Source organism: Lithobates pipiens, unplaced genomic scaffold (assembly GCF_037356315.1).
Source record: "Lithobates pipiens isolate NorthernLeopardFrog02 unplaced genomic scaffold, aLitPip1_a1.2 Scaffold_37, whole genome shotgun sequence".
Taxonomy (NCBI): domain Eukaryota; kingdom Metazoa; phylum Chordata; class Amphibia; order Anura; family Ranidae; genus Lithobates; species Lithobates pipiens.
The window spans coordinates 4506890-4532444 of NW_027507825.1; the positions used below are offsets into that span (position 1 = coordinate 4506890).

The following is a 25555-nucleotide window of genomic DNA, read 5'->3' on the forward strand; positions in this document are numbered from 1 at the left end:
CCCCTTCACGGGCATACTATAGACACCCCCAGGTACGAAATTTAAAGGAATATTACACTTTTATTCTTTCACTTTAATCACTATTAAAATCACTGCTCCTGAAAAAACGGCTGTTTTTAAAACTTTTTTTTGCATTGATCCATGTCCCCTGGGGCAGGACCCGGGTCCCCAAAAACTTTTTAGGACAGTAACCTGCATATTACCCTTTAAAATTAGCACTTTAGATTTTGAACATCCGAGTCCCATAGACTTTAATAAGGTTCTAAAGTTCACATGAAGTTTAGGTCTGTTCGCAGGTTCTGGTGCGAACCGAACCGGGGGGGTGTTCTGCTCATCCTTAGTGGCCACACAAAATATTGACACTTTGGGCCCAATTTGGACATTTTCACTTAGGGGTGTACTGACTTTTGTTGCCAGCAGTTTAGACATTAATGGCTGTGTGTTGAGTTATTTTGAGGGGACAGGAAATTTACACTGTTATACAAGCTGTACACTCACTACTTTACATTGTAGACAAGTGTCATTTCTTGTGTTGTCACATGAAAAGATAGAAGAAAAAAAATAAAGAAAATAAAAGAAAAAAAGAATAAAATACAAAAAGGTGAGGGGTGTACTCACTTTTGTGAGATACTGTATATCTAGGAATCAGGACCTCCCTCGTCCTGCTGGTGACCCCTCTAGTGATATAAAGATCTATATAGAGGAATCAGGACCTCCTTCCTCCTGCTGGTTCTCTCTCTAATGATGCAATCCTGGAATTCTATTTGCTTTTCCCACGCCTGGTCACACTGTTTGCTCATTTTGCAATCATCTGAAATAAGCACCCCCAAATCTTTTTCTTCTGTAGTGATGTCTAACACTGTACCCCCCTGTACCCTTAAAGCTCACCTGTTATTGGCTTGTATCTCCCCCCTAGTTGTTAACATGAATATGATACAGAGAAAAACACAAAACAGAATATATTTGCTTTATTATGAGCATCATTTTGTATAGCAGTTTATTTCTGCTTTATTACATTCATTCCCCTTGCCCAGGGTTATTGCTGGACGGCTCCTTCAGTCGGCCCATCCCGAGAATGGTTTTGGTAGGTTTATGGTAGACCAGCATAAGGAATGGACGGTCAGCTTTGAATTCGGGGCTTGGGAGGACGTAGTTTAATTGAGCAGCAGTTGCACTACGCACCGTTGTTCCTCTCTCTTCGATGCTCATAAAAGACTGGTGTAAAATCTGTCAACAAAAAAAGTAAAGGAACGAAATTACCCAAAATGTAAAAAAAAAAATGTAAGCTCTTATAATACCTTTTTATATATATATATATAGTATATACACAGTATATATTATACTGGATACCAGGGATGAGTCCTGGAGAGGAGATATATTTTCCCACTATTTAGGTTGTGGGCCCTTTAAAGGATAATTCTAGAGACTTTTCTGAGTACTCAGGGGTTCTCACACATGTGGGGTGAGGGGTTTTGGGGTAGGGCGGTTGGAGAGAAGAGGACAGATTTACAGTTCTCTCAGTATTGGTAAGTCCTCATTTTGGACCTGGAATTCAGAGGCTCAGAGAGACTTTGGAATGCAAAGCACCACCAAACCCTGATTACAGGGATTTGGATCCAAAAGGGTTAACCCACCTGCAAGAGAGTCTTGAAAAGGAACAAGAAGAAGTCGGCACATGTCAATGACGTGTCAAGGCCTGTGGCCTTTGTGGTACTCTGAAGCAGACGGGAACTCCAGACTCTAGTGTGGGACTGGTATATTGGCGGTGAGCCATTCCGTTGTTTTCAATGTACCAGAAATGACAGAGCTAAGAAGTGTATTTAAACATTCAATCTGCCCAGTTTGGTTTTATTCTTTTCCTGGTCCTCTGGTGGTGGGGAGTCTACACTCCAAGATCTGCACACCTCCTGCAACCGTTGTGCCAGATGATATGAACCATGAAGTGCAAACCAAGTTTTAGTCATGGGTGTAACCACTTCCCCTTTTGCTCCCCCATCGCTCTTGCCAGCTGCCCAATCCAACTGAGCTGAAGACCCTTTCCTTGCCACCATATGTCGGTACTCAGTGCATGATTGGCCAATCATCAAGCACCATCACTCAATGAGAGGAAGGGGATTGACTCACATGTTCTTCAAAACCCCAAATTACAGAGCATTTCTTGTTTCTCTTAGCAGACAAATGGTGGTAGACAAAGATAATTCTCTGGTTGTGGGACCACCTCTGAAATGAACCTGTTGCTGTGCTCTGCATAATCAATGCTTAAAAGTTTATTTTCAATGGGCTACTGTTAAAGAAGAACTCTTTCATATTCGGTTATTTTTTCTTTTTATTCCAATAAAGTAGACCGTAAAGCTGATCCCCAGGAAGTTGACAATGACTGTGGTAGTCAGCATCACTACAGTGACCATTGTGATCTCTCATGTCCTGGGCCAGACATGTGGGCAGATGTAGTTTAGCCTCCCTGCAAGGTTGGCACTGTTCAGTGGCCGCTGTTCAGGGTGGGTGGAGGGCAAGGGGGATACCAGGTTTCTTCTAGGCCTCCGTAAGTGTCATCAGGGAAGCAGCTGTCTGATTGGACGCTGCTGCCCTAAATAATCTAGGGGCCATCTTTGATGTGGACAGCGCTTACAAATAGTCTGGTCCCCTTTAGGTTGGCATAGTGTGTAGGTCAGGGACAGATGTCCCTCTAGTTATAGGGACAGTCAGAATAGCATTGGGTCAGATTCCTGTGGAGCAGGGACAGAGTAGGGACCGTCACTGTGTCTCAAAGGGCTTTTTTCTCCTAAACCAGGGGCCCCATCGCTGGTCTGCCTTCCAGCTGCCTCCTCTGTCGGATGCGGTCAGGTGTCTACTGGATCAGTGCTTCCTCTACCCCTCTTGTTGTCTTATTCATAAACCCATCAGTTGTCAGATCACCGATCGTCAGATCACCATTTGTCAGATCACCAGTCATCAGATCATCATTCACCAGATCACCAGTCATCAGATCACCAGTCATCGGAATCACCAGTGATCAGATCACCAGTGATCAGATCACCAGTCATCAGATCTCCAGTCATCAGATCACCAGTCATCAGATCATCAGTCATCAGATCACCAGTCATCAAATCTCCTGTCATCGGATCACCGGTCATCAGATCTCCAGTCATCAGATCACCAGTCATCGGAATCACCAGTGATCAGATCACCAGTCATCAGATCTCCAGTCATCAGATCTCCAATCATCACATCACCAGTCATCACATCATCAGTCATCAGATCACCAGTCATCAAATCTCCTGTCATCGGATCACCAGTCATCAGATCTCCAGTCATCAGATCACCAGTCATCACATCATCAGTCATCAGATCACCAGTCATCAAATCTCCTGTCATCGGATCACCAGTCATCAGATCTCCTGTCATCAGATCATCAGTCATCAGATCATCATTCACCAGATCACCGGATCACCAGTCATCAGATCTCCAGTCATCAGATCACCAGTCATCAGATCATGAGTCACCAGATCACCAGTCATCAGATCATCAGTCATCAGATCACCAGTCATCAGATCACTGGATCAACAGTCATAAAATCAACAGTCATTGGATCACCAGTCATCAAATCATCAGTCATCAGATCATCATTCACCAGATCACCGGATCAACAGTCATCAGATCACCAGTCATCAGATCATCATTCACCAGATCACTGGATCAACAGTCATCAGATCACCAGTCATCCGATCACCAGTCATCAGATCTCCAGTCATCAGATCACCAGATCACCAGTCATCAGATCATCAGTCACCAGATCACCAGTCATCGGATCACCAGTCATCGGATCACCAGTCATCGGATCACCAGTCATCGGATCACCAGTCATCGGATCACCAGTCATCGGATCACCAGTCATCAGATCATCAGTCACCGGATCACCATTCACCAAATCACCAGTTACCGGATCACCAGTTATTGGATCACCAGTCATCAGATCACCAGTTATCAGTCACCAGATCACCAGTCATTAGATCTCTAGTCATCAGATCACCAGTCATCGGAATCACCAGTGATCAGATCATCAGTCATCTTATCCCCAGTCATCGGATCACCAGTCATCGGATCACCAGTCATCGGATCACCAGTCATCAAATCACCAGTCATCGGATCACCAGTCATCGGATCACCAGTCATTGGATCACCAGTCATCGGATCACCAGTCATCAGATCATCAGTCATCAGATCTTCAGTCATGAGATCACCAGTCATCAGATCTCCAGTCATCAGATCTCTAGTCATCAGGAATGGCAGCCAATACTGGTGATAAGTCCTTTGCCTCTTTCTGCTCTGTTTTTGGGGAAATCTTCCAGAGTATAGGTCTTCTTTAAATGTATTTGGTCCTCGGCACCCACAGAGGCGATGGTGTCCGAAGGAGGTTTTTCTTGTCATAGAACTATTATATTAGAGGTATAAGAATTTTACTAAATCTAAAGACCACACAAAAAAAAATACTTACTTTTGAAACTCTTATCCTTGCTTTCTTTGAGATCTTGGAAAAGTCAGCATTGTCACTACTGAATATGCTTGCTATGCCCATGGTTAACAACCCAAATTGCACATTGACCGGGGTATTGAAGGATACTTTGGGTATGTAGAGGTCCAACAAACTGTGGAGGAAGATATGCATCAGTGTCTGTATTAGCAATCCCAACTATACTAAGCTTTCTCAATGAGGTGAAAAGTGTGTACAACAGCAATCTCTATCATCCAATCAGAATTCTGAAACTCATCTGATTTGATTTCAGCGGTTAAAGCTGACCTCAAGGAGAACAGAGATAATGTCAGGACCTGGATCACCTGCTGGTGGCACTGTGGTTTCCTGAGTGGAGGGTTATAATTCCACTGTCCACCAGCGGGTGTCTCCCAGCAGCCAGCAGATCCCAGTAATCAGTTTCCACCTGATGCTGGCTGCTGGGAGGGTATTTAGGTCCTCTCGCTCCAGTGTTATGTCAGGAATCAGCAGCAGGGATGGCCAGATCTGTGTGGCTACACTCAGGAATTTGGGACCAGACTGCGTATGCTGTAAGTGAGATTTGTTTACAGTGCAGCAAAAACCATCCAAACACCAGTACACAGCAAACATAACAATATAAGTGAACGTGAACCAAAAAAGCCAGTGACAGAATACTTGACTAATAACTAACAAACAGAAGCCTAACAACTAATTATATACAATATATATAAAATGGGGAGCACAGAAAAGCAGCGTAAAACTAGAGGCGCAGAGAGCAGAAAGGAGGAAACAAAACTGCAATCAGGGACAATGGGGAGCAGGTAGAAGGCAGCATCTGGGAAAAAAAAGGGGACGTTCTTTTGATAGGCATAGCCCCAAAAAATCAGGGACTGTTCCCAGAAACATCTGGTCACCCTAGCAGAGAGCCCAAGCCTGATGGGGCAACAGTAACAGGGCATGTGAGTTGCCACCAGATGTTGAGTCTTCCATCATTGTTCCCAGTGCATGAGCATGTAACCACATTTTAAAGTGGGTGTAAACCTATTACAACCACTTTAACCTAAAGGTAAGCCTAGATTAAGGCTTACTTGTAGGTGCGAGAAATATCCCCCAAACCTAAAAGATTTAGGTGGTATTTGCAGGAATAGTGGCAACAATGTCTACGGCGCATGTGCCGTAGCACATCGGGTGCAGGCGCACTGAACATGCCGCTTCTAACAGCGATCATGTCGTTAGTGGTGGCACCAGCGTGCATGCACGGGAGTGACGTAATCGCGGCTCCGGCCAGTCATAGCGCCGGAGCCGCGATAACCTGGAAGTCACTCCGGGATAGATGGTGGCGTCGGAGGAGGAAAACGAGGGCCGATGCCGGGGCTTTGATCTCAGGTAAGTAATTCATAATGAGCTAGTATGCTATGCATACTAGCTCATTATGCCTTTGCCTTGAAGGGTGTATTTTTTTTTTTTTTTAATAGGCTTTACTTCCTCTTTAAAGATGAGGTCCAGTCACCTGTGTAAAAAAATAAAAGTCAGCAGCTACAAAAACGGTAGCTGCTGTCTTTTAAAAAACAGCCACTCACCTGTCCCATGATCCAGCGGTGTGCTCACCCCAGTCTGTCTCACCCGCTGCCTTTGGTCCCCGGCATTATCACTATGACCACCCGGCTGTGACAGCTTGTGGCTTCACATCCAGGTGCCCACTGTGCATACGCGAGTCGTGCTGCGCATCATGAATGGTGGATGCACTCCTCTGGGAATTGTCAGTGTTTCAGAAGACTGCAGGGGGAAGGGAGGAGAACTTCAGTTTTTTCCGGCAGCTGCGGCGGTCATGACGGAAGTGAGAAGCGGGTACCTGTCAAAATCGGGAACCTGCTGCCCACCGCTCCTCTAAAGTACCGATTGTTCAAGGAACGAGTCCTTAAAGCATAACTTCCCCTTTTGGGTGGAGCGCCGCTTTAAGAGCTGATCACTGTGGTGGGCACTACAGTATGCTAACTGCCTCTTGCGTATTGTTTTTCCACCCCCCCCCCCCCCCCCAGACTTCACCCATTCCTAGGACTTCTGCCACCAGAGCATTCAGACAAATGACTTTTCTTGCCTTTCCCCTGTGGAGCTTGCTCCTAGATCCCTGCAGCTGACCACCTGGGCTACCAGCTGCAGCCAACCTCCTTGGGAGAGAGGTGTCCCCCTCCCCCCATGAGACTTTATTGCATTTGTGCTAAATTGAACTGTACTGTACTGTTTATGTCACAGTTATCCTTCCCTTTCCTCCATACTATACAAATCTGTTATTCGGTATTGTCCTGCCAACCAGCATCCTTATGCCGCGTACACACGACCGGACTTTTCGAGGGACTAGGTCCGACGGACTTTCGGCGGAGTTCTGACGGACTTTCCGAATGAACAGACTTGGTCACACACAATCACACCAAAGCCCGATGGATTTGAATATGATGACGTACGACTGGACTAGAATAAGGAAGTTCATAGCCAGTAGCCAATAGCTGCCCTCGCGTCGGTTTTTGTCCGTCGGACCAGCATACACACGAGCGGATTTCTCGGTAGGAACTGGGTCCGGCGGAGTTCCGGTGGAAAAATTTAAAACATGTTCTATTTCTAAAGTCCGCCAGATTTTTAGAAAAGCAAAGGTCCGATGGAGCCCACACAAGATCGAATTGTCCGACGGACTCGTTCCGTCGGACCTTTGCTGTCAAAAAGTCCGGTCGTGTGTACGTGGCATTAGTGGAAACTGCTCCTGTTACTGCAATAGCTACATGGCCTGTTATATATTGTTCTGTGCTTATGGCAGAGCCTTTTACCATCCTGGTGTTATCGTCAATTTATCCTTCATTCATCCAGTAAATATCACGTTGCACATTCCCGCTTGTATGATAATATGGCCGATATCTCTAATGCTGTGTACACATGACTGCACTTTTTGACGGACTAGGTCCAACAGTCTTCCCCACGGACTTTCGGTGGAGTTCCAACGGACGTTCCGAAGGAACGGACTTGGCCACACACAAACTGACTAATGCCGCGTACACACGAGCGGATTGTATGGCGTACTTAGTCCGTCATACAATCCAACGGAAAATCCGTCGTACTTTCCACTGAACGGACTTGACCACACACGGATACACAAACAGTCCGTCGAAAGCTTGCGCGATGACGTGTACAGCACGTACGACGGGACTAGAAATAGGAAGTCCAAGACACAGCAAAGCACCCTTCCGCCGTGTAAATCCTTTCTGGGCATGCGCCATTCTTAGTCCATCCAACTAGCATACTGACGACCGTATTGTCCGCTGAAACCAAAGTACGACGGACAGAATTTCGAAAAAACCGAAATACTTAGTACTCCGGACTGCACGCTGAAAAAGTCCGCTGAAGCCCACACACGAGCGGATTGTCCGCTGAAATGTGTTTCGACAGACTAAGTACGCCATACAATCCGCCCGTGTGTACGCGGCATTAGTCTATTCGTTTTGAATGTGATGACGTACGATGGGACTAGAAATGGAAGTTCAATAGCTATTAGCCAACAGCTGCCCCTGTGTCGTATTTGGTCCGTCGGACCAGAATACAGACGGACGGTGTTCCCGATAGGAATTGAGTCAGTCGTATAGATTTGAAAACATGTACTATTTCTAGGTCTAGGATTTTTTTAATGAAAAACTATAGGATTAGCCCACACACAAATCGGAATGTCCGACGGACTGATTCCATTGGTCCTAGTCTGCCCGGAAAGGCCGGTCGTGTGTACACGGCATTAGAGTATTAAAATTGGAATTCTGTTGTAAGAAACTCTCGTGTATACCTGTTTTTCTTTGAACTAAAGTAGTGTTTAATCCTCCGGGGGGTCAGTTTTTTTTCCACCATGCGGAGATCACCCAGTTGCGGTACGATGATAAGAAGGGATACTTTACCGGCGTACGGCACTTCAACCACATCGCATTTCAGCTCGTTGTCCTTGTACGTCTTATACAATCCCCGCCGGTGCATCATCGGCACTAAAACTGATGTACTCTCATTTACCGTGAAGCTTCTCTCTTCTGTATGTTGTGGGTCAAATTCGGATTTCCATTTTGCTGAAGAGGAAAAAAAACAAAATGGTTCCTTTGAAGGTAAACTATAGAGGTTCGGCATCATTGGATTTTTATCTTTTATGGTTTTCTCTCTTTTTTATTGGATTTTCATTGAAGGTATTCAAGCAATGCAAAATGTGCATAGGAGGAAAACAAAAGAGGAAGCAATATAATGGGGAGATATCAATAGACAAAACACGTTCTAGAACAAGACGGAGAACTACTTTATATGTAATAAGAAGATCATAAACGTACAGAGCCTTGAAAAAATATTCATACCCCTTGAACTTTCCCACTTTTTGTCACGTTACAACCAAAAACGTAAATGTATTTTATTGGGATTTTATGTGATGGACCAACACAAAGTGGCACATAATTGTGAAGTGGAAGGAAAATGATAAATGATACAAAATAAATATCTAAAAAATGTGGCGTGCATTTGTATTCAGCCCCCCTTTACTCTGATACCCCTAACTAAAATCTAGTGGAACCAATTGCCTTCAGAAGTCACCTAATTCATAAATAGAGTCCACCTGTGTGTCATTTAATCTCAGTATAAACACAGCTGTTCTGTGAAGCCCTCAGAGGTGTGTTGGGGAACCTTAGTGAACAAACAGCATCATGAAGACCAAGGAACACACCAGACAGGTCAGGGATAAAGTTGTGAAGTATAAAGCAGGGTTAGGTTATAAAAAAATCTCCCAAGCTTTGACCATCTCATGGAGCTCTGTTCAATCCATCATCGGAAAATGGAAAGAGTATGGCACAACTGCAAACCTACCAAGACATGGCCGTCCACCTAAACTGACCAGGCCGGGCAAGGAGAGCATTCATCAGAGAAGAGCCAAGAGGTCCATGGTAACTCTGGAGGAGCTGCAGAGATCCACAGCTCAGGGGGGAGAATCTGTCCACAGGACAACTATTAGTCGTCTCTCCACAAATCTGCCCTTTATGGAAGAGTGACAAGAAGAAAAGACATTGGAGAAAGAAAGTCATAAGAAGTCCTGTTTGTAGTTTGTGAGAAGCCATGTGGGGGAGGGGGCAGCAAACATGTGGAAGAAGGTGATCTGGTCAGATGAGACCAAAATTTAACTTTTTGGCCTAAAAGCAAAATGCTATGTGTGGGGGAAACTAACACCGCCCATCCCCCTGAACACACCATCGTGAGACATGGTGGTGGCAGCATCATGTGGTGGGGATGGTTTTCTTCAGGGACAGGGAAGCTGCATAGAGTTGATGGGAAGATGGATGGAGACAAATGCAGGACAATCTTAGAAGAAAACCTGTTTGAAAAAGACTTGAGACCGGGGCGGAGGTTCACCTTCCAACAGGACAACAAACCTAAACATACAGCCAGACCTACAATGGAATGGTTTAGATCAAAGCATATTCATGTGTTAGAATGGCCCAGTCACAGTGCAGACCTAAATCCAATTGAGAATCTGTGGCAAGACTTGAAAATTGCTGATCACAGACGCTCTCCATCCAATCTGACAGAGCTTGAGATATTTTACAAAGAAGAAGAATGGGCAGAAATGTCCTCTCTAGCTGTGCAAAGCTGGTAGAGACACCCCCAAAAAGTCTTGTAGAGAAAGGGGGTTCTACAAAGTATTGACTCCGGAGGGCGCCATACAAATGCCCCCCCCCCCCACACTTTTCACATATTTATTTGTATCATTTATAATTTTCCTGCCACTTTACATTTATGTGCCACTTTGTGTTGGTCGATCACAAAAAAATCCCAATAAAATAAATTTATGTCTTTAGTTGTAACATGACAACATGTGGAAAATTTCAAAGGGTATGAATACTTTTTCAAGGCACCGTATACATAATGAGGGAAAGGAAAAAATAGTTGACATGGCATAAAGGAGCAGACTATCTACCCCATAAGCATACACAAGGGGGTTAATTGCAGTAAAGTGAGGTCATGGAAAGTAGAGGAGTCATCCTCAGGGGATGTCACCTTAGACCCAACTTCAACAAGACACGGGAAGGGCACCATACACAGATTGGTCCCGTATCCTGTTGAACTGGGCCACGGCATCACCAACCAAAGAAGTCATATACTCCATTCTCCGAATCTCTGAAAGGGTGTGTAAAACTTAGTCTTGGGCTTGGGCGTGTAGAAGATAACCAATGTATCGGGGGTAGTTTTCTTGGCTGTTAATAATATGTATGAGATTAATTGAAAGTTTACCAATGCTGGGAAATGGGAGGCCCAGTAGGCAATGTATCGGGTCTAACGGATGTTATATTTCAAACGGATAATTCTCTGGATGAGAGACGTCACCATTTGCCATAAGGGGGTTATAAGCTCACATTGCCAAAAGATATGACAATGGGTACCTTTTTTCCTTGCCACAACGCCAGCAGAGATAGGAAAGTGAAGGATGTAGGCGATGTACCCACTCAGGTGTTCCATACCAGAAGAGAAGGAATTTAAAAGCTTCCAACGCAATATTCCCAACGCACACATTCCTGTAGAGATGGCTGTATTTGCAAGTGGGCGCTGAAGCGACCACCAGCTGGAACCGTATGTAAATGAAAAGAAGGGGGTTGGGTGGGACTTTGTATGAAGCACGGCTCGGTAATAAGGTGTGCAACCACATGATGGTAATTCCAAAGAAATATACATTGTTTAATTGAAAATAACATGATAAACAACGGTAACACCTTAACAGTTTATTAAACATAATTCACACTAATAATAATAGATACTATCCCAATTGCTCTTGCTCCTGACGAAACGCGTAGAGCCCCAACCATTGCAATCACGGGATTCTGAGATTCAATAACAAGCATTTTATCATCAATTATTATCTTTATTAACATCATTATCTTTATTATGAATTGGAACTTTTAATTACTATACTATTGAATAGTAATTAAAAGTTCCAATTCATAATAAAGATAATGCATTGGGGTAGCATGGGGTGCTATTTGTAGCTTTTGAAATATTGATGTATTTGTAAATTGTTCCTGTAACTATCTTTGTACCAAATGTTGCATATATCCTTTACCCACCGATATGCTGTAATAACATATACCAGAGTCCGTATTTTGAATTTATGACGGCGATTAAGCCTTTGAACTAATAAAATAAATATATTTCTGCTTCTTGTCGCTGCCTGAAAACCCCAAGGGGAACCTGTCCTTTCATTCTTTTTAGAATATTTAGGGGTATGCAGCCAGCTCGTTATTTTATTTCCATGCACTTTCTCTTTTTTCTTACATTTAGATTAAATTGGACTTACCTTGAAAGACCATATGATCTAGAAGAACCATCAACGTTTTAGGATCCAAGTTACCGACCAAATTCTGAATCTTAAGGCCTGTCCTGTCGCTCACAAACCTATTGATTGTCTTCTCGGCATTCTGGGGGTCACTGAAGCTGAGGGTTTGAATGGAGGCGTTGTAGTAGTAAGTCACATTCTGTTGGTATTCTGGTAGAATATTTGCCAACTCGTTTATGAAGATCTCGTTGCCAAGTTTGAATTTCACGTCTTCGGTTTGCTGGTTCACCACTTGAAGGAACTTTCTATAGTCCTCATGCAGCTCCGTGTTTGTCTTGGTGGCATTCAGGCCCATGCCCTGTAGAATTTCCAGGCGAGTTGTCGATCGGGCTCCGAGAGCCAGCATGGACAGGGTTGTGTAGACGCTGAATGGTGAAAAAAATAGGTTTGACGGGGCATTTATTATTGAGGACGATACGAATTTATATATTTTCACTGCAAAGTCCATATGAGCTTCCGATATCTCTGACTGCTGATATGCAGCGAAAGCATCGTAGTTCTGTCCTTGGTTCTGTTTGAAAGGGTTGGCCGCAAGGATCAGCGAGATGAACAACTGGAGGAGAAGAAGAGTCTTCATCTTTCCTTCACACCCGTTTCACCTGCGTAAAATAAATACTTGTTTTAGAGTTATTGCCGGGTTCAAGGCCCAGGTTTGAAGTTGGAGTTCTTGCTGCTGTAGAGCCCCCCAGAGATTTCATTTTTTGGCTACCGATTAGCAGCACTGGTGGGCACTGATTAGTAGCACTGGTGGGCACTGATTAGGAGCACTGGTGGGCACTGATTAGGAGCACTGGTGGGCACTGATTAGTAGCACTGCTGGACACTAATTAGCAGCACTGGTGGGCACTGATTAGCAGCACTGGTGGGCACTGATTAGCAGAGCTGGTGGGCACTGATTAGGAGCACTGGTGGGCACTGATTAGAAGCACTGGTGTGCACTGATTAGGAGCACTGGTGGGCAGTGATTAGTAGCACTGGGGGGCACTGATTAGCAGCACTGGTGGGCACTGATTAGCAGCACTTGTGGGCACTGATTAGTAGCACTGGCGGGCACTGATTAGGAGCACTGGTGGGCACTGATTAGCAGCACTGGGGGGCACTGATTAGGAGCACTTGTGGGCACTGATTAGTAGCACTGGTGGGCACTGATTAGGAGCACTGGTGGGTACTGATTAGCAGCACTGCTGGGCACTGATTAGCAGCACTGGTGGGCACTGATTAGCAGTACTGGTGGGCATTGATTAGGAGCACAGGTGGGCACTGATTAGTAGCACTGGTAGGCACTGATTAGCAGCACTGGTGGGCACTGATTAGTAGCACTGGTGGGCACTGATTAGCAGCACTGGTGAGCACTGATTAGCAGCACTGGTGGGCGCTGATTAGTAGCAGTGGTGTGCACTGTTTAGAGGCACTGGGGGGCACTGATTAGTGGCACTGGCGGGCACTGATTAGTAGCACTGGTGGGTACTGATTAGCGGCACTGGTGGGCACGGATTAGTATCACTGATGGGCACTGATTAGCAGCACTGGTGGGCACTGATTAGCAGCACTGGTGGGCACTGATTAGGAGCACTGGTGGGCACTGATTAGCAGCACTGGTGGGCACTGATTAGGAGCACTGGTGGGCACTGATTAGCAGAACTGGTAGGCACTGATTAGGAGCACTGGTGGGCACTGATTAGCAGCACTGGTGGGCACTGATTAGGAGCACTGGTGGGCACTGATTAGCAGAACTGGTGGGCACTGATTAGGAGCACTGGTAGGCACTGATTAGCAACACTGGTGGGCACTGATTGACACTGTGTGGGACCCATGTCCCTGTTTCAGAAGCTGGTTACACTGTTAGCGTGGGTATAAAAAAAGCCAAGCCCGCTGTACCCAACGAAATGCCGGCGGAACGCATTCCCACCTGCTACCTGGAAGAACCAGATCAGGAATATTTACATGATCCGGTGCACAGCTACCACTGCTTTAGGGTGGTCAGTAGGTGGTTAATAACAAACATGTTATACTTACCTGCTCTGTGGAATGGTTTTACACAGAGCAGCCCAATCCTCCTCTTCTTGAGCCCCCCCCCCCCATGCTGGTGCTCCTGGCTCCTCCCCTTTTCAATGTGCTGCCATAGGAAGCCAGCCTACTATCTATCTATCATCTATCTATCTATCTATTTATCTATCATCTATCTATCTATATTTCTATCTAGACATCTATCTATATTTCTATCTATCTATCTATCTATCTATCTATCTATCTATCTATTTATCTATCATCTATCTCTCTCTCTATCTATCTATCTATCTATCTATCTATCTATCTATCATCTATCTATCTATCTATCTATCTATCTATCTATCTATCTATCTATCTATCTATCTATCTATCTATCTATCTATCTATCTTTCTTTGTATCTATCTATGTATCTGTCTATTTATGTGTCTGTCTCTCTATCAATCCATCTAGTGAGAGGGGAGGGGGGGGGGGGGGGGGTTGGTTGGGGCTTTGTTTGCGACCCCCCCCCCACCAAAAAAAAGGAGCACCAATCGCCCCTGGTAGATAGAAATAATATGGAGAAACATGGGTGTGTAGCAATTATTTCAATTTAAAAGCTTGTTATAGGGATTTGGGGGTGAATCTATCTATCTATCTATCTATCTATCTATCTATCTATTAATCTAACTATCAAAATAAAATAGAACAAAATAAAGTATCACCTACCGTTATATGTGTGCTCACTTGTCCTCTTCAGAAACCCAACATTTTGTGAGTCTGAAACTTATATCGCCCCATGAAAAAGTTTGCTAATCAGATCCACTGTGAGGTCATAATGACCCGACAAACATGACTGAAACTTCGGACATTGATAAAAAACAGTGGGAGGTTTGTCTCTCTGGGATTAACAGTGAAGGTGTCAGTCTATTTTAAAGGAAACCTGTTATGAGATATAGAAGACTTTGTTAGACTGATGAGTTCCTGGGATTCTTCATGGAGCATTCACAATCCTTCCACTTGAATGAATGCAGTACCCGTGACTCCTCTTCCCACCATTGGTGACCACATATGAATCCCAAGTTCTCACTAATAATGACCATTTGTTATTTCCCTCCACATCTGTGAAGAACATCTCTGACTCTGCCTCCCACCAGTGATGACCATCTGTTCATCTCCTTCCCATAAATGAGGACAACATGGGAATCACCCCTCCACCAAATATGACCGCCCCTGAGTCCCCCCCCCCCCCTCACCAATGAGGGTCATGTGTGAGTCCCCTCCTCACCAATGATGGTCATGTGCGAGTCCCCCCCTCACCAATGATGTTCATGTGTGAGTCCCCTCCTCACCAATGATGTTCATGTGTGAGTCCCCTCCTCACCAATGATGGTCATGTGCGAGTCCCTTCCTCACCAATGATGGTCCTGTGTGAGTCCCCTCCTCACCAATGATGGTCATGTGTGAGTCCCCTCCTCACCAATGATGTTCATGTGTGAGTCCCCTCCTCACCAATGATGGTCATGTGTGAGTCCCCTCCTCACCAATGATGTTCATGTGTGAGTTCCCTCCTCACCAATGATGGTCATGTGTGAGTCCCCTCCTCACCAATCATGGTCATGTGTGAGTCCCCTCCTCACCAATGATGGTCATGTGTGAGTCCCCTCCTCACCAATCATGGTCATGTGTGAGTCCCCCCCTCACCAATGATGTTCATGTGTGAGTCCCCTCCTCACCAATGATGTTCATGTGTGAGTCCCCTCCTCACCAATGATGGTCATGTGCGAGTCCCTTCCTCACCAATGATGGTCCTGTGTGAGTCCCCTCCTCACCAATGATGGTCATGTGTGAGTCCCCTCCTCACCAATGATGTTCATGTGTGAGTTCCCTCCTCACCAATATTGGTCATGTGTGAGTCCCCTCCTCACCAATCATGGTCATGTGTGAGTCCCCTCCTCACCAATGATGGTCATGTGTGAGTCCCCTCCTCACCAATCATGGTCATGTGTGAGTTCCCTCCTCACCAATGATAGTCATGTGTGAGTTCCCTCCTCACCAATGATGGTCATGTGTGAGTCCCCTCCTCACCAATGATGGTCATGTGTGAGTTCCCTCCTCACCAATGATGGTCATGTGTGAGTCCCCTCCTCACCAATGATGGTCATGTGTGAGTCCCCTCCTCACCAATGATGGTCATGTGTGAGTTCCCTCCTCATCAATGATGGTCATGTGTGAGTTCCCTCCTCATCAATGATGGTCATGTGTGAGTTCCCTCCTCACCAATGATGTTCATGTGTGAGTCCCCTCCTCACCAATGATGGTCATGTGTGAGTCCACTCCTCACCAATGATGGTCACGTGTGAGTCCCCTCCTCACCAATGATGGTCACGTGTGAGTCCCCTCCTCACCAATGATGGTCATGTGTGAGTTCCCTCCTCACCAATGATGGCCATGTGTGAGTTCCCTCCTCACCAATGATGGTCATGTGTGAGTCCCTCCTCACTAATGATGGTCATGTGTGAGTCCCTCCCCACTAATGATGGTCATGTGTGAGTCCCTCCCCACCAATGATGGTCATGTGTGAGTTCCCTCCTCACCAATGATGGTCATGTGTGAGTTCCCTCCTCACCAATGATGGTCATGTGTGAGTTCCCTCCTCACCAATGATGGTCATGTGTGAGTTCCCTCCTCACCAATGATGGTCATGTGTGAGTTCCCTCCTCACCAACGATGGTCATGTGTGAGTCCCCTCCTCACCAACGATGGTCGTGTGTGAGTCCCCTCCTCACCAATGATGGTCATGTGTGAGTCCCCTCCTCACCAATGATGGTCATGTGTGAGTTCCCTCCTCACCAATGATGGTCATGTGTGAGTTCCCTCCTCACCAATGATGGTCATGTGTGAGTTCCCTCCTCACCAATGATGGTCATGTGTGAGTCCCCTCCTCACCAATGATGGTCATGTGCGAGTCCCCTCCTCACCAATGATGGTCATGTGTGAGTTCCCTCCTCACCAATGATGGTCATGTGTGAGTCCCCTCCTCACCAATGATGGTCATGTGTGAGTCCCCTCCTCACCAATGATGGTCATGTGTGAGTCCCCTCCTCACCAATGATGGTCATGTGTGAGTCCCCTCCTCACCAATGATGGTCGTGTGTGAGTCCCCTCCTCACCAATGATGGTCGTGTGAGTCCCCTCCTCACCAATGATGGTCATGTGTGAGTCCCCTCCTCACCAATGATGGTCATGTGTGAGTCCCCTCCTCACCAATGATGTTCATGTGTGAGTTCCCTCCTCACCAATGATGTTCATGTGTGAGTTCCCTCCTCACCAATGATGGTCATGTGTGAGTTCCATCCTCACCAATGATGTTCATGTGTGAGTTCCCTCCTCACCAATGATGGTCATGTGTGAGTTTCCTCCTCACCAATGATGGTCATGTGTGAGTTTCCTCCTCACCAATAATCACTACTTATGTGTTCCCTCTCTACCAATGATAACCGCCTAATACCAAACTCCTCCTCACAACTGAATCAACAGTAATGACCTGCAGGCTCTTGGAGAACCTGGGACCTCAGGCATGAAACAATGAGGGTCATGTGTGAGTCCCCTCCTCACCAATGATGGTCATGTGCGAGTCCCCTCCTCACCAATGATGTTCATGTGTGAGTCCCCTCCTCACCAATGATGGTCATGTGCGAGTCCCCTCCTCACCAATGATGTTCATGTGTGAGTCCCCTCCTCACCAATGATGGTCATGTGCGAGTCCCCTCCTCACCAATGATGTTCATGTGCGAGTCCCTTCCTCACCAATGATGGTCCTGTGTGAGTCCCCTCCTCACCAATGATGGTCATGTGTGAGTCCCCTCCTCACCAATGATGTTCATGTGTGAGTTCCCTCCTCACCAATGATGTTCATGTGTGAGTCCCCTCCTCACCAATGATGTTCATGTGTGAGTCCCTTCCTCACCAATGATGGTCATGTGTGAGTCCCCTCCTCACCAATGATGTTCATGTGTGAGTTCCCTCCTCACCAATGATGTTCATGTGTGAGTTCCCTCCTCACCAATGATGTTCATGTGTGAGTCCCCTCCTCACCAATGATGTTCATGTGTGAGTTCCATCCTCACCAATGATGGTCATGTGTGAGTCCCCTCCCCACTAATGATGGTCATGTGTGAGTCCCTCCCCACCAATGATGGTCATGTGTGAGTTCCCTCCTCACCAATGATGGTCATGTGTGAGTTCCCTCCTCACCAATGATGGTCATGTGTGAGTCCCCTCCTCACCAATCATGGTCATGTGTGAGTCCCCTCCTCACCAATGATGGTCATGTGTGAGTCCCCTCCTCACCAATCATGGTCATGTGTGAGTTCCCTCCTCACCAATGATAGTCATGTGTGAGTTCCCTCCTCACCAATGATGGTCATGTGTGAGTTTCCTCCTCACCAATAATCACTACTTATGTGTTCCCTCTCTACCAATGATAACCGCCTAATACCAAACTCCTCCTCACAACTGAATCAACAGTAATGACCTGCAGGCTCTTGGAGAACCTGGGACCTCAGGCATGAAACAGGGGAAGGACTGACTTTCTTTATGTCAATTACGGATGAGCTTTATGTTCGGGTCGAACATTGGCTTTTCACCTGTTCGCCGAATAGTGAACAATTTGGGGTGTTCGTGGCAAATTTTGAAAACCGCAGAACGCTCTTTAAAAATCTATGGGAGAAATCAAAAAGTGCTAATTTTAAAGGCGTGTATGCAAGTTATTGTCATAAAAAGTGTTTGGGGACCCGGGTCCTGCCCCAGGGGACATGGATCAATGCAAAAAAAAGTTTTAAAAATAAACGTTTTTTCGGGAGCAGTGATTTTAATAATGCTTAAAGTGAAACAATAAAAGTGACATATTCCTTTAAATTTCATACCTGGGGGGTGTCTATAGTATGCCTGTAAAGGGGTGCATGTTTCCCGTGTTTAGAATAGTCTGAGAGCAAAATTACATTTCTAAAGGAAAAAACGTAATTTAAAACTACTTGCGGCTATAATGAATTGTCGGGTCTCCGCAATACAGATAAAAGTCATTGAAAAAAAAACTGCATGGGATTTCTCCAGTCCGTTACCATGCCCTTCAGGTCTGGTATGAATATTAAGGGGAACCCCGAACCAAAATTTAAAAAAAAATTGAGTGGGGGTCCCCCCAAATTCCATACCAGGCCCTTCAGGTCTGGTATGGATTTTAAGGGGAACCCCGCACCAAAATAAAAAAATGGCGTGGGGGTCGCCCCAAAAATCCATACCAGACCCTTATCCGAGCGCACAACCTGGCAGGCTGCAGGAAAAGAGGGGGGACAAGAGAACACCCCCCCCCCCTGAACCATACCAGGCCACAGGCCCTCAACATGGGGAGGGTGCTTTGGGGTAGACCCCCAAAGCACCTTGTCCCCATGTTGATGGGAACAAGGGCCTCATCCCCACAACCCTTGCCCGGTGGTTGTGGGGGTCTGCGGGTGGGTGGCTTATCGGAATCTAGAAGTCCCCTTTAACAAGGGGACCCCCAGATCCCAGCCTCCTTCCCGTGTGAAATGGTAACGGGGTACAAATGTAACCCTACCATTTCACAAAAAAAAGGGTAAAAATTGTAAAAATGACAAGACACGGCTTGGGAAAAACTGTCCCAAAAAGTCTTCTTCTTCTTCTCTTGCTCCGCCGACGGACTGAAAAAGAGAAAAAACGCAACCGACCTGCCTCCAGGAGAGGCACCCGCCATAATGACCATCCTCTCAGGTGACAGCTCTTTTCTAACTGAGGGCGGGGCCACATGGTGAAGTCACCGGGTGACCCCGCCCCCCTCTGACGCACAGGGACATCCCTATGGCTTTCCCGTAGCGTCAGAGGAGTCTGACACACCGCAACTCCGATCTAGGTAAAGAGTCTCTGACGGAGACTCTTTACCACGTGATCAGTCGTGTCCAATCACAGCTGATCACACTGTAAACAGGAAGAGCCAATGATCGGCTTTTCCTCACTCGCGTCTGACAGACGCGAGTAGAGGAGAGCCGATCGGATGCTCTCCTGACAGGAGGGATCTGTGCTGATTGTTTATCAGTGCAGCCCCCCTCGGATCCCTCCCAGGACCACCATCATGCCGCCCAGGACCACCAGGATGGCCATCCACACTGGACCACCAAGCATGCCCCCCTAGACCCCCAGGGAAATGCAAATCTGTGCCCAGGCAGCTGCCAATCAATGCCCAGGCAGCTGCCAATCAGTGCCCACTCACAATGCCTACCAATGCCAGTGCCACCAGGGATGCCTGTCAGTGCCTCATGCCAGTGCTGTGTATCAGTGCCCATCAGTGCCACGTATCAATGCCCCTCAGTGCCCATCAGTGCCCCCCATAAGTACCCCTCTTTGCAGCCATTCAGTGCCCATCAGTGTCGCCTATCAGTGTCCATCAGTGCCCACCAGTGCCACCCATGAGTGCCCATCAGTGCTGCATATCAGTGTCGCCTACCAGTGCCCATCAGTGCCGCATATCAGTGCCCATCATCAGTGCCCGCCAGTGTCGGCTCTTTGTTGCCACCTCATCAGTGCTGCCTTATCAGTGCCCGTCAGTGCCGCCCTATCAGTGTCCATCAGTGAAAGAGAAAACTTACTTATTTACAACATTTTATAACAGAAACAAAAGCAAAGCTTTTATTTTTTTCAAAATGTTCGGTCTTTTTTTAGTCGTTTAGCAAAATATAAAAATAAGCAGAGGTGATCAAATACCACCAAAAGAAAGCTCTATTTGTGTGGAAAAAAAAAAATGATAAAAATTTTGTTTGGGTGCAGCATTGCATGACAGAGTAATTGTCATTCAAAGTGCGACAGCGCTGAAAGCTGAAAATTGGTCTGGACAGGAAGGTGTATAAGTGCCCCGATATTGAAGTGGTTAAAAAAAAATATTTTTTACTTTTTGCAACAATATATATCCCAAAAATATATATAAAAAAAAACAAATTTCTTCCTCAGTTTAGGCGGATATGAATTCTTCTTCATATTTATGGTAAAAAAAATCGCAATAAGCGTATATATTGATATATATATATATATATATGATTCTGCACTTCTGCCTGCAGGGGGCGCATGCAGACAACGGCTGCACATTGAAAAGGAAAGATCATTTTTAATAACATTCAATTACAATATGACTTGTGTCGCAATTGCAAATGCATTATTATTATTTTATATATATATATATATATATGCTTTTTTTTTCTACAAAAGTGGAGTTACTCTTTAATATTTGCACAATGTGTGGGTTGGAAGAGACCAGCTTGGTGTGTACATTTCATCATTTCTGTACTCCCTGCTGTCCAACAAATAACACATTAGTTACAAATAGACTTGGCACAAGCGGTTTACAATTTTCTGTATGTTTAAAGTGTTGTAACAATATAACACATTGAACCAAAAAAAAAAAGTCTTTGTGTGTATGGCCGACCTTCTCCGTACCAAGCTGACCAGCTTTCTGCAGAGACGGGGGCTCCATGCCTGCCCCAGGGTCAGAGACAAATCCTATCTACTTGCTCTGTGGGGGCCAAACCATCACTCCCAGAACTCCTTGTTCTTCTTTACACTGAAGAAAGTTCTTAATGTAATTGGCTGTATGTTTGGGGGGGGGGGGGGGTTGTTCTATTGCAGAATAAATGTGGTGCCAATCACACGTCTCCCTGATGGTATGGCATGATGGAGGAGTATCTGCCTGGGTTTCTCAGCATTGAGGACACCATGGATCGTTACCAAATCTCCAGCTCCATTTGCAGAAATGCAGCCTCAAGCTTGCAAGGAACCTCCACCATGCTTCACAGTTGCCCTGCAGACAGTCATTATTGTACAGCTCTCCAGGCCTTCGCCAACAAACTGCCTCCCGCTACAGACAAATATTTCACATTTTGACTCATCAGCTAAGAACACCGGCTGCCATTTTTCTGCCCTCCAGTTTCTATGTTTTCCTGCATAGTTCAGTCATTTAGCCTTGTTTTCACGTTGGAGGCTTTTTGGATGCAGTTCTTCCATGAAGACCACTTTTGCCTAGACTTCTGTGGTACATGGGTGTACCCGAGTCCCACTGGTTTCCACCAGACTTCACCAGACAGTAGATGGGTGTACCCGGGTCCCACTGGTTTCCACCAGACTTCACCAGACAATAGATGGGTGTACCCGGGTCCCACTGGTTTCCACCAGACTTCACCAGACAGTACATGGGTATACCCGGGTCTCACTGGTTTCCACCAGACTTCACCAGACAGTAGATGGGTGTACCGGGGTCCCACTGGTTTCCACCAGTTCTGTGCTGATGGCACTGCTGGACATATTTCAATGTGGAAGGGAAGTAAGCCTGATGTATCTTTCATCTGCTGCATTTAATTTCCTTGGCTAACCACTGCGTCTATGCTCCCCAAAGTTACACAACCACTGTGTCTACGCTCTTTAACGTTACCTGACCACTGCGTCTATGCTCCTCAACATTACCTGACCACTGCGTCTACACTCCTCAACATTACCTGACCACTGCGTCTATGCTCCTCAACATTACCTGACCACTGCGTCTATGCTCCTCAACATTACCTGACCACTGCGTCTATGCTCCTCAACATTACCTGACCACTGCGTCTATGCTCCTCAACGTTACCCGACAACTGCATCTATGCTCCTCAACGTTACCCGACAACTGCGTCTATGCTCCTCAATGTTACCTGACCATTGCGTCTATGCTCCTCAACGTTACCTGAACACTGCGTCTATGCTCCTCAACGTTACCTGACCACTGCGTTTATGCTTGTCAACATTACCTGACTACTGTGTCTATGCTCCTCAACGTTACCCGACCACTGCTTCTATGCTCCTCAACGTTACCTGACCACTGCGTTAATGCTTGTCATTACCTGACCACTGCGTCTATGCTCCTCAACTTTACCTGACCACTGCGTCTATGCTCCTCAACGTTACCTCCTCACTGCGTCTATGCTCCTCAACGTTACCTGACCACTGCGTCTATGCTTGTCGACATTACCCGACCACTGTGTCTATGCTCCTCAATGTTATCTTACCACTGCGTCTATGCTCCTCAACGTTACCTGACCACTGCGTCTATGCTTGTCGACATTACCCGACCACTGTGTCTATGCTCCTCAACGTTACCTGACCACTGCGTCTATGCTTGTCGACATTACCCGACCACTGTGTCTATGCTCCTCAATGTTATCTTACCACTGCGTCTATGCTCCTCAACGTTACCTGACCACTGCGTCTATGCTTGTCGACATTACCCGACCACTGTGTCTATGCTCCTCAATGTTATCTTACCACTGCGTCTATGCTCCTCAACGTTACCTGACCTCTGCGTCTCTGCTCCTCAACATTACCCGACCACTGTGTCTATGCTCCTCAATGTTATCTTACCACTGCGTCTATGCTCCTCAACATTACCTGACCACTGCGTCTATGCTTGTCAACATTACCCGACCACTGCGTCTATGCTTGTCAACATTACCCGACCACTGCGTCTATGCTCCTCAACGTTACCTGACCACTGCGTCTATGCTCCTCAACGTTACCTGACCACTGCGTCTATGCTCCTCAACGTTACCTGACCACTGCGTCTATGCTCCTCAACGTTACCCGACCAATGCGTCTACACTCCTCAACGTTACCTGACCACTGCATCTACACTCCTCAACGTTACCTGACCACTGCGTCTATGCTCCTCAACGTTACCCGACCACTGCGTCTATGCTCCTCAACGTTACCTGACCACTGCGTCTATGCTCCTCAACGTTACCTGATCACTGCGTCTATGCTCCTCAACGTTACCCGACCAATGCGTCTACACTCCTCAACATTACCTGACCACTGCATCTACACTCCTCAATGTTACCCGACCACTGCGTCTACACTCCTCAACGTTACCTGACCACTGTGTCTATGCTCCTCAACGTTACCCAACCACTGCATCTATGCTCCTCAACGTTACCTGACCACTGTGTCTATGCTCCTCAACATTATCCGACCACTGCGTCTATGCTCCTCAACGTTACCCAGCCACTGCGTCTATGCTCCTCAATGTTACCTGACCACTGCGTCTATGTTCCTCAACGTTACCCAACCACTTCGTCTATGCTCCTCAACATTACCTGACCACTGCGTCTATGCTCCTCAACATTACCTGACCACTGCATCTATGCTCCTCAATGTTACCCGACAACTGCATCTATGCTCCTCAACGTTACCCGACAACTGCATCTATGCTCCTCAACGTTACCCGACAACTGTGTCTATGCTCCTCAATGTTACCTGACCACTGCGTCTATGCTCCTCAATGTTACCTGAACACTGCGTCTATGCTCCTCAACATTACCTGACTACTGCGTCTATGCTCCTCAACGTTACCTGACCACTGCGTTTATGCTTGTCAACATTACCTGACCACTGTGTCTATGCTCCTCAACGTTACCCGACCACTGCGTCTATGCTCCTCAATGTTACCTGACCACTGCGTTAATGCTTGTCATTACCTGACCACTGCGTCTATGCTCCTCAACTTTACCTGACCACTGCGTCTATGCTCCTCAACGTTACCTGACCACTGCGTCTATGCTCCTCAACGTTACCTGACCACTGCGTTTATGCTTGTCAACATTACCTGACCACTGCGTCTATGCTCCTCAACGTTACCTGACCATTGCCTCTATGTTCCTCAACTTTACCTGACCATTGCCTCTATGTTCCTCAACGTTACCCAACCACTGCGTCTATGCTCCTCAGCGTTACCTGACCACTGCGTCTATGCTCCTCAACGTTACCTGACCACTGCGTCTATGTTCCTCAACGTTACCCGACCACTGCGTCTATGCTCCTCAACATTACCCGACCACTGTGTCTATGCTCCTCAATGTTATCTTACCACTGCGTCTATGCTCCTCAACGTTACCTGACCGCTGCGTCTATGCTTGTTGACATTACCTGACCACTGCGTCTATGCTCCTTAATATTACCTGACCACTGCGTCTATGCTCCTCAACATTACCTGACCACTGCGTCTATGCTCCTCAACGTTACCTGACCACTGCGTTTATGCTTGTCAACATTACCTGACCACTGTGTCTATGCTCCTCAACGTTACCTGACCACTGCGTCTATGCTCCTCAGTGTTACCCGACCACTGCATCTATGCTCTTCAACGTTACCTGACCACTGCGTCTATGCTCCTCAACATTACCTGACCACTGCGTCTATGCTCCTCAACTTTACCTGACCACTGCGTCTATGCTCCTCAACGTTACCTGACCACTGCGTTTATGTTCCTCAACGTTACCTGACCACTGCGTTTATGTTCCTCAACGTTACCTGACCACTGCGTTTATGCTTGTCAACATTATGCCGCGTACACACGAGCGGACTGTATGGCGTACGTAGTCCGTCGAAACACATTTCAGCGGACAGTCCGCTCGTGTGTGGGCTTCAGCGGACTTTTTCAGCGTGCAGTCCGGCGTACTAAGTATTTCGTTTTTTTCGAAATTCTGTCCGTCGTACTTTGGTTTCAGCGGACAATCCGCTCGTCAGTAGGCTAGTTCGACGGACTAAGAATGGCGTATGCCCAGAAAGGATTTACACGGCGGAAGGGTGCTTTGCTGTGTCTTGGACT

General features: G+C 46.5%; 1 protein-coding gene across 1 annotated transcript; it reads right to left on the reverse strand.

The window, feature by feature from the left end:
- Positions 1–953: 953 nt before the first annotated feature.
- On the reverse strand, positions 954–15095 carry LOC143956495 (serine protease inhibitor A6-like). Its single transcript, XM_077466681.1, has 5 exons — positions 14593–15095; positions 11838–12475; positions 8313–8583; positions 4496–4646; positions 954–1227 (listed from the first exon to the last, which is right to left on the reverse strand). Exons 2-5 carry the CDS (start codon positions 12451–12453, stop codon positions 1018–1020), a joined length of 1248 nt encoding a protein of 415 aa, XP_077322807.1. The 5' UTR covers positions 12454–12475; positions 14593–15095; the 3' UTR covers positions 954–1017.
- Between the last annotated feature and the right edge of the window lie 10460 nt (positions 15096–25555).

What these genes read in the sequence shown, in the direction of transcription:
- LOC143956495 (XM_077466681.1), bottom strand. Translation starts at nt 12,453, where the DNA reads ATGAAGACTCTTCTTCTCCTCCAGTTGTTCATCTCGCTGATCCTTGCG. An exon ending in TTTAGTTCAAAGAAAAACAG is followed by an intron (nt 4,647 to 8,312) that starts GTATACACGAGA and finishes CTTCCTCCACAG; the next exon opens with TTTGTTGGACCTCTACATAC. An exon ending in CAAGGATAAGAGTTTCAAAA is followed by an intron (nt 1,228 to 4,495) that starts GTAAGTATTTTT and finishes TTTTGTTGACAG; the next exon opens with ATTTTACACCAGTCTTTTAT.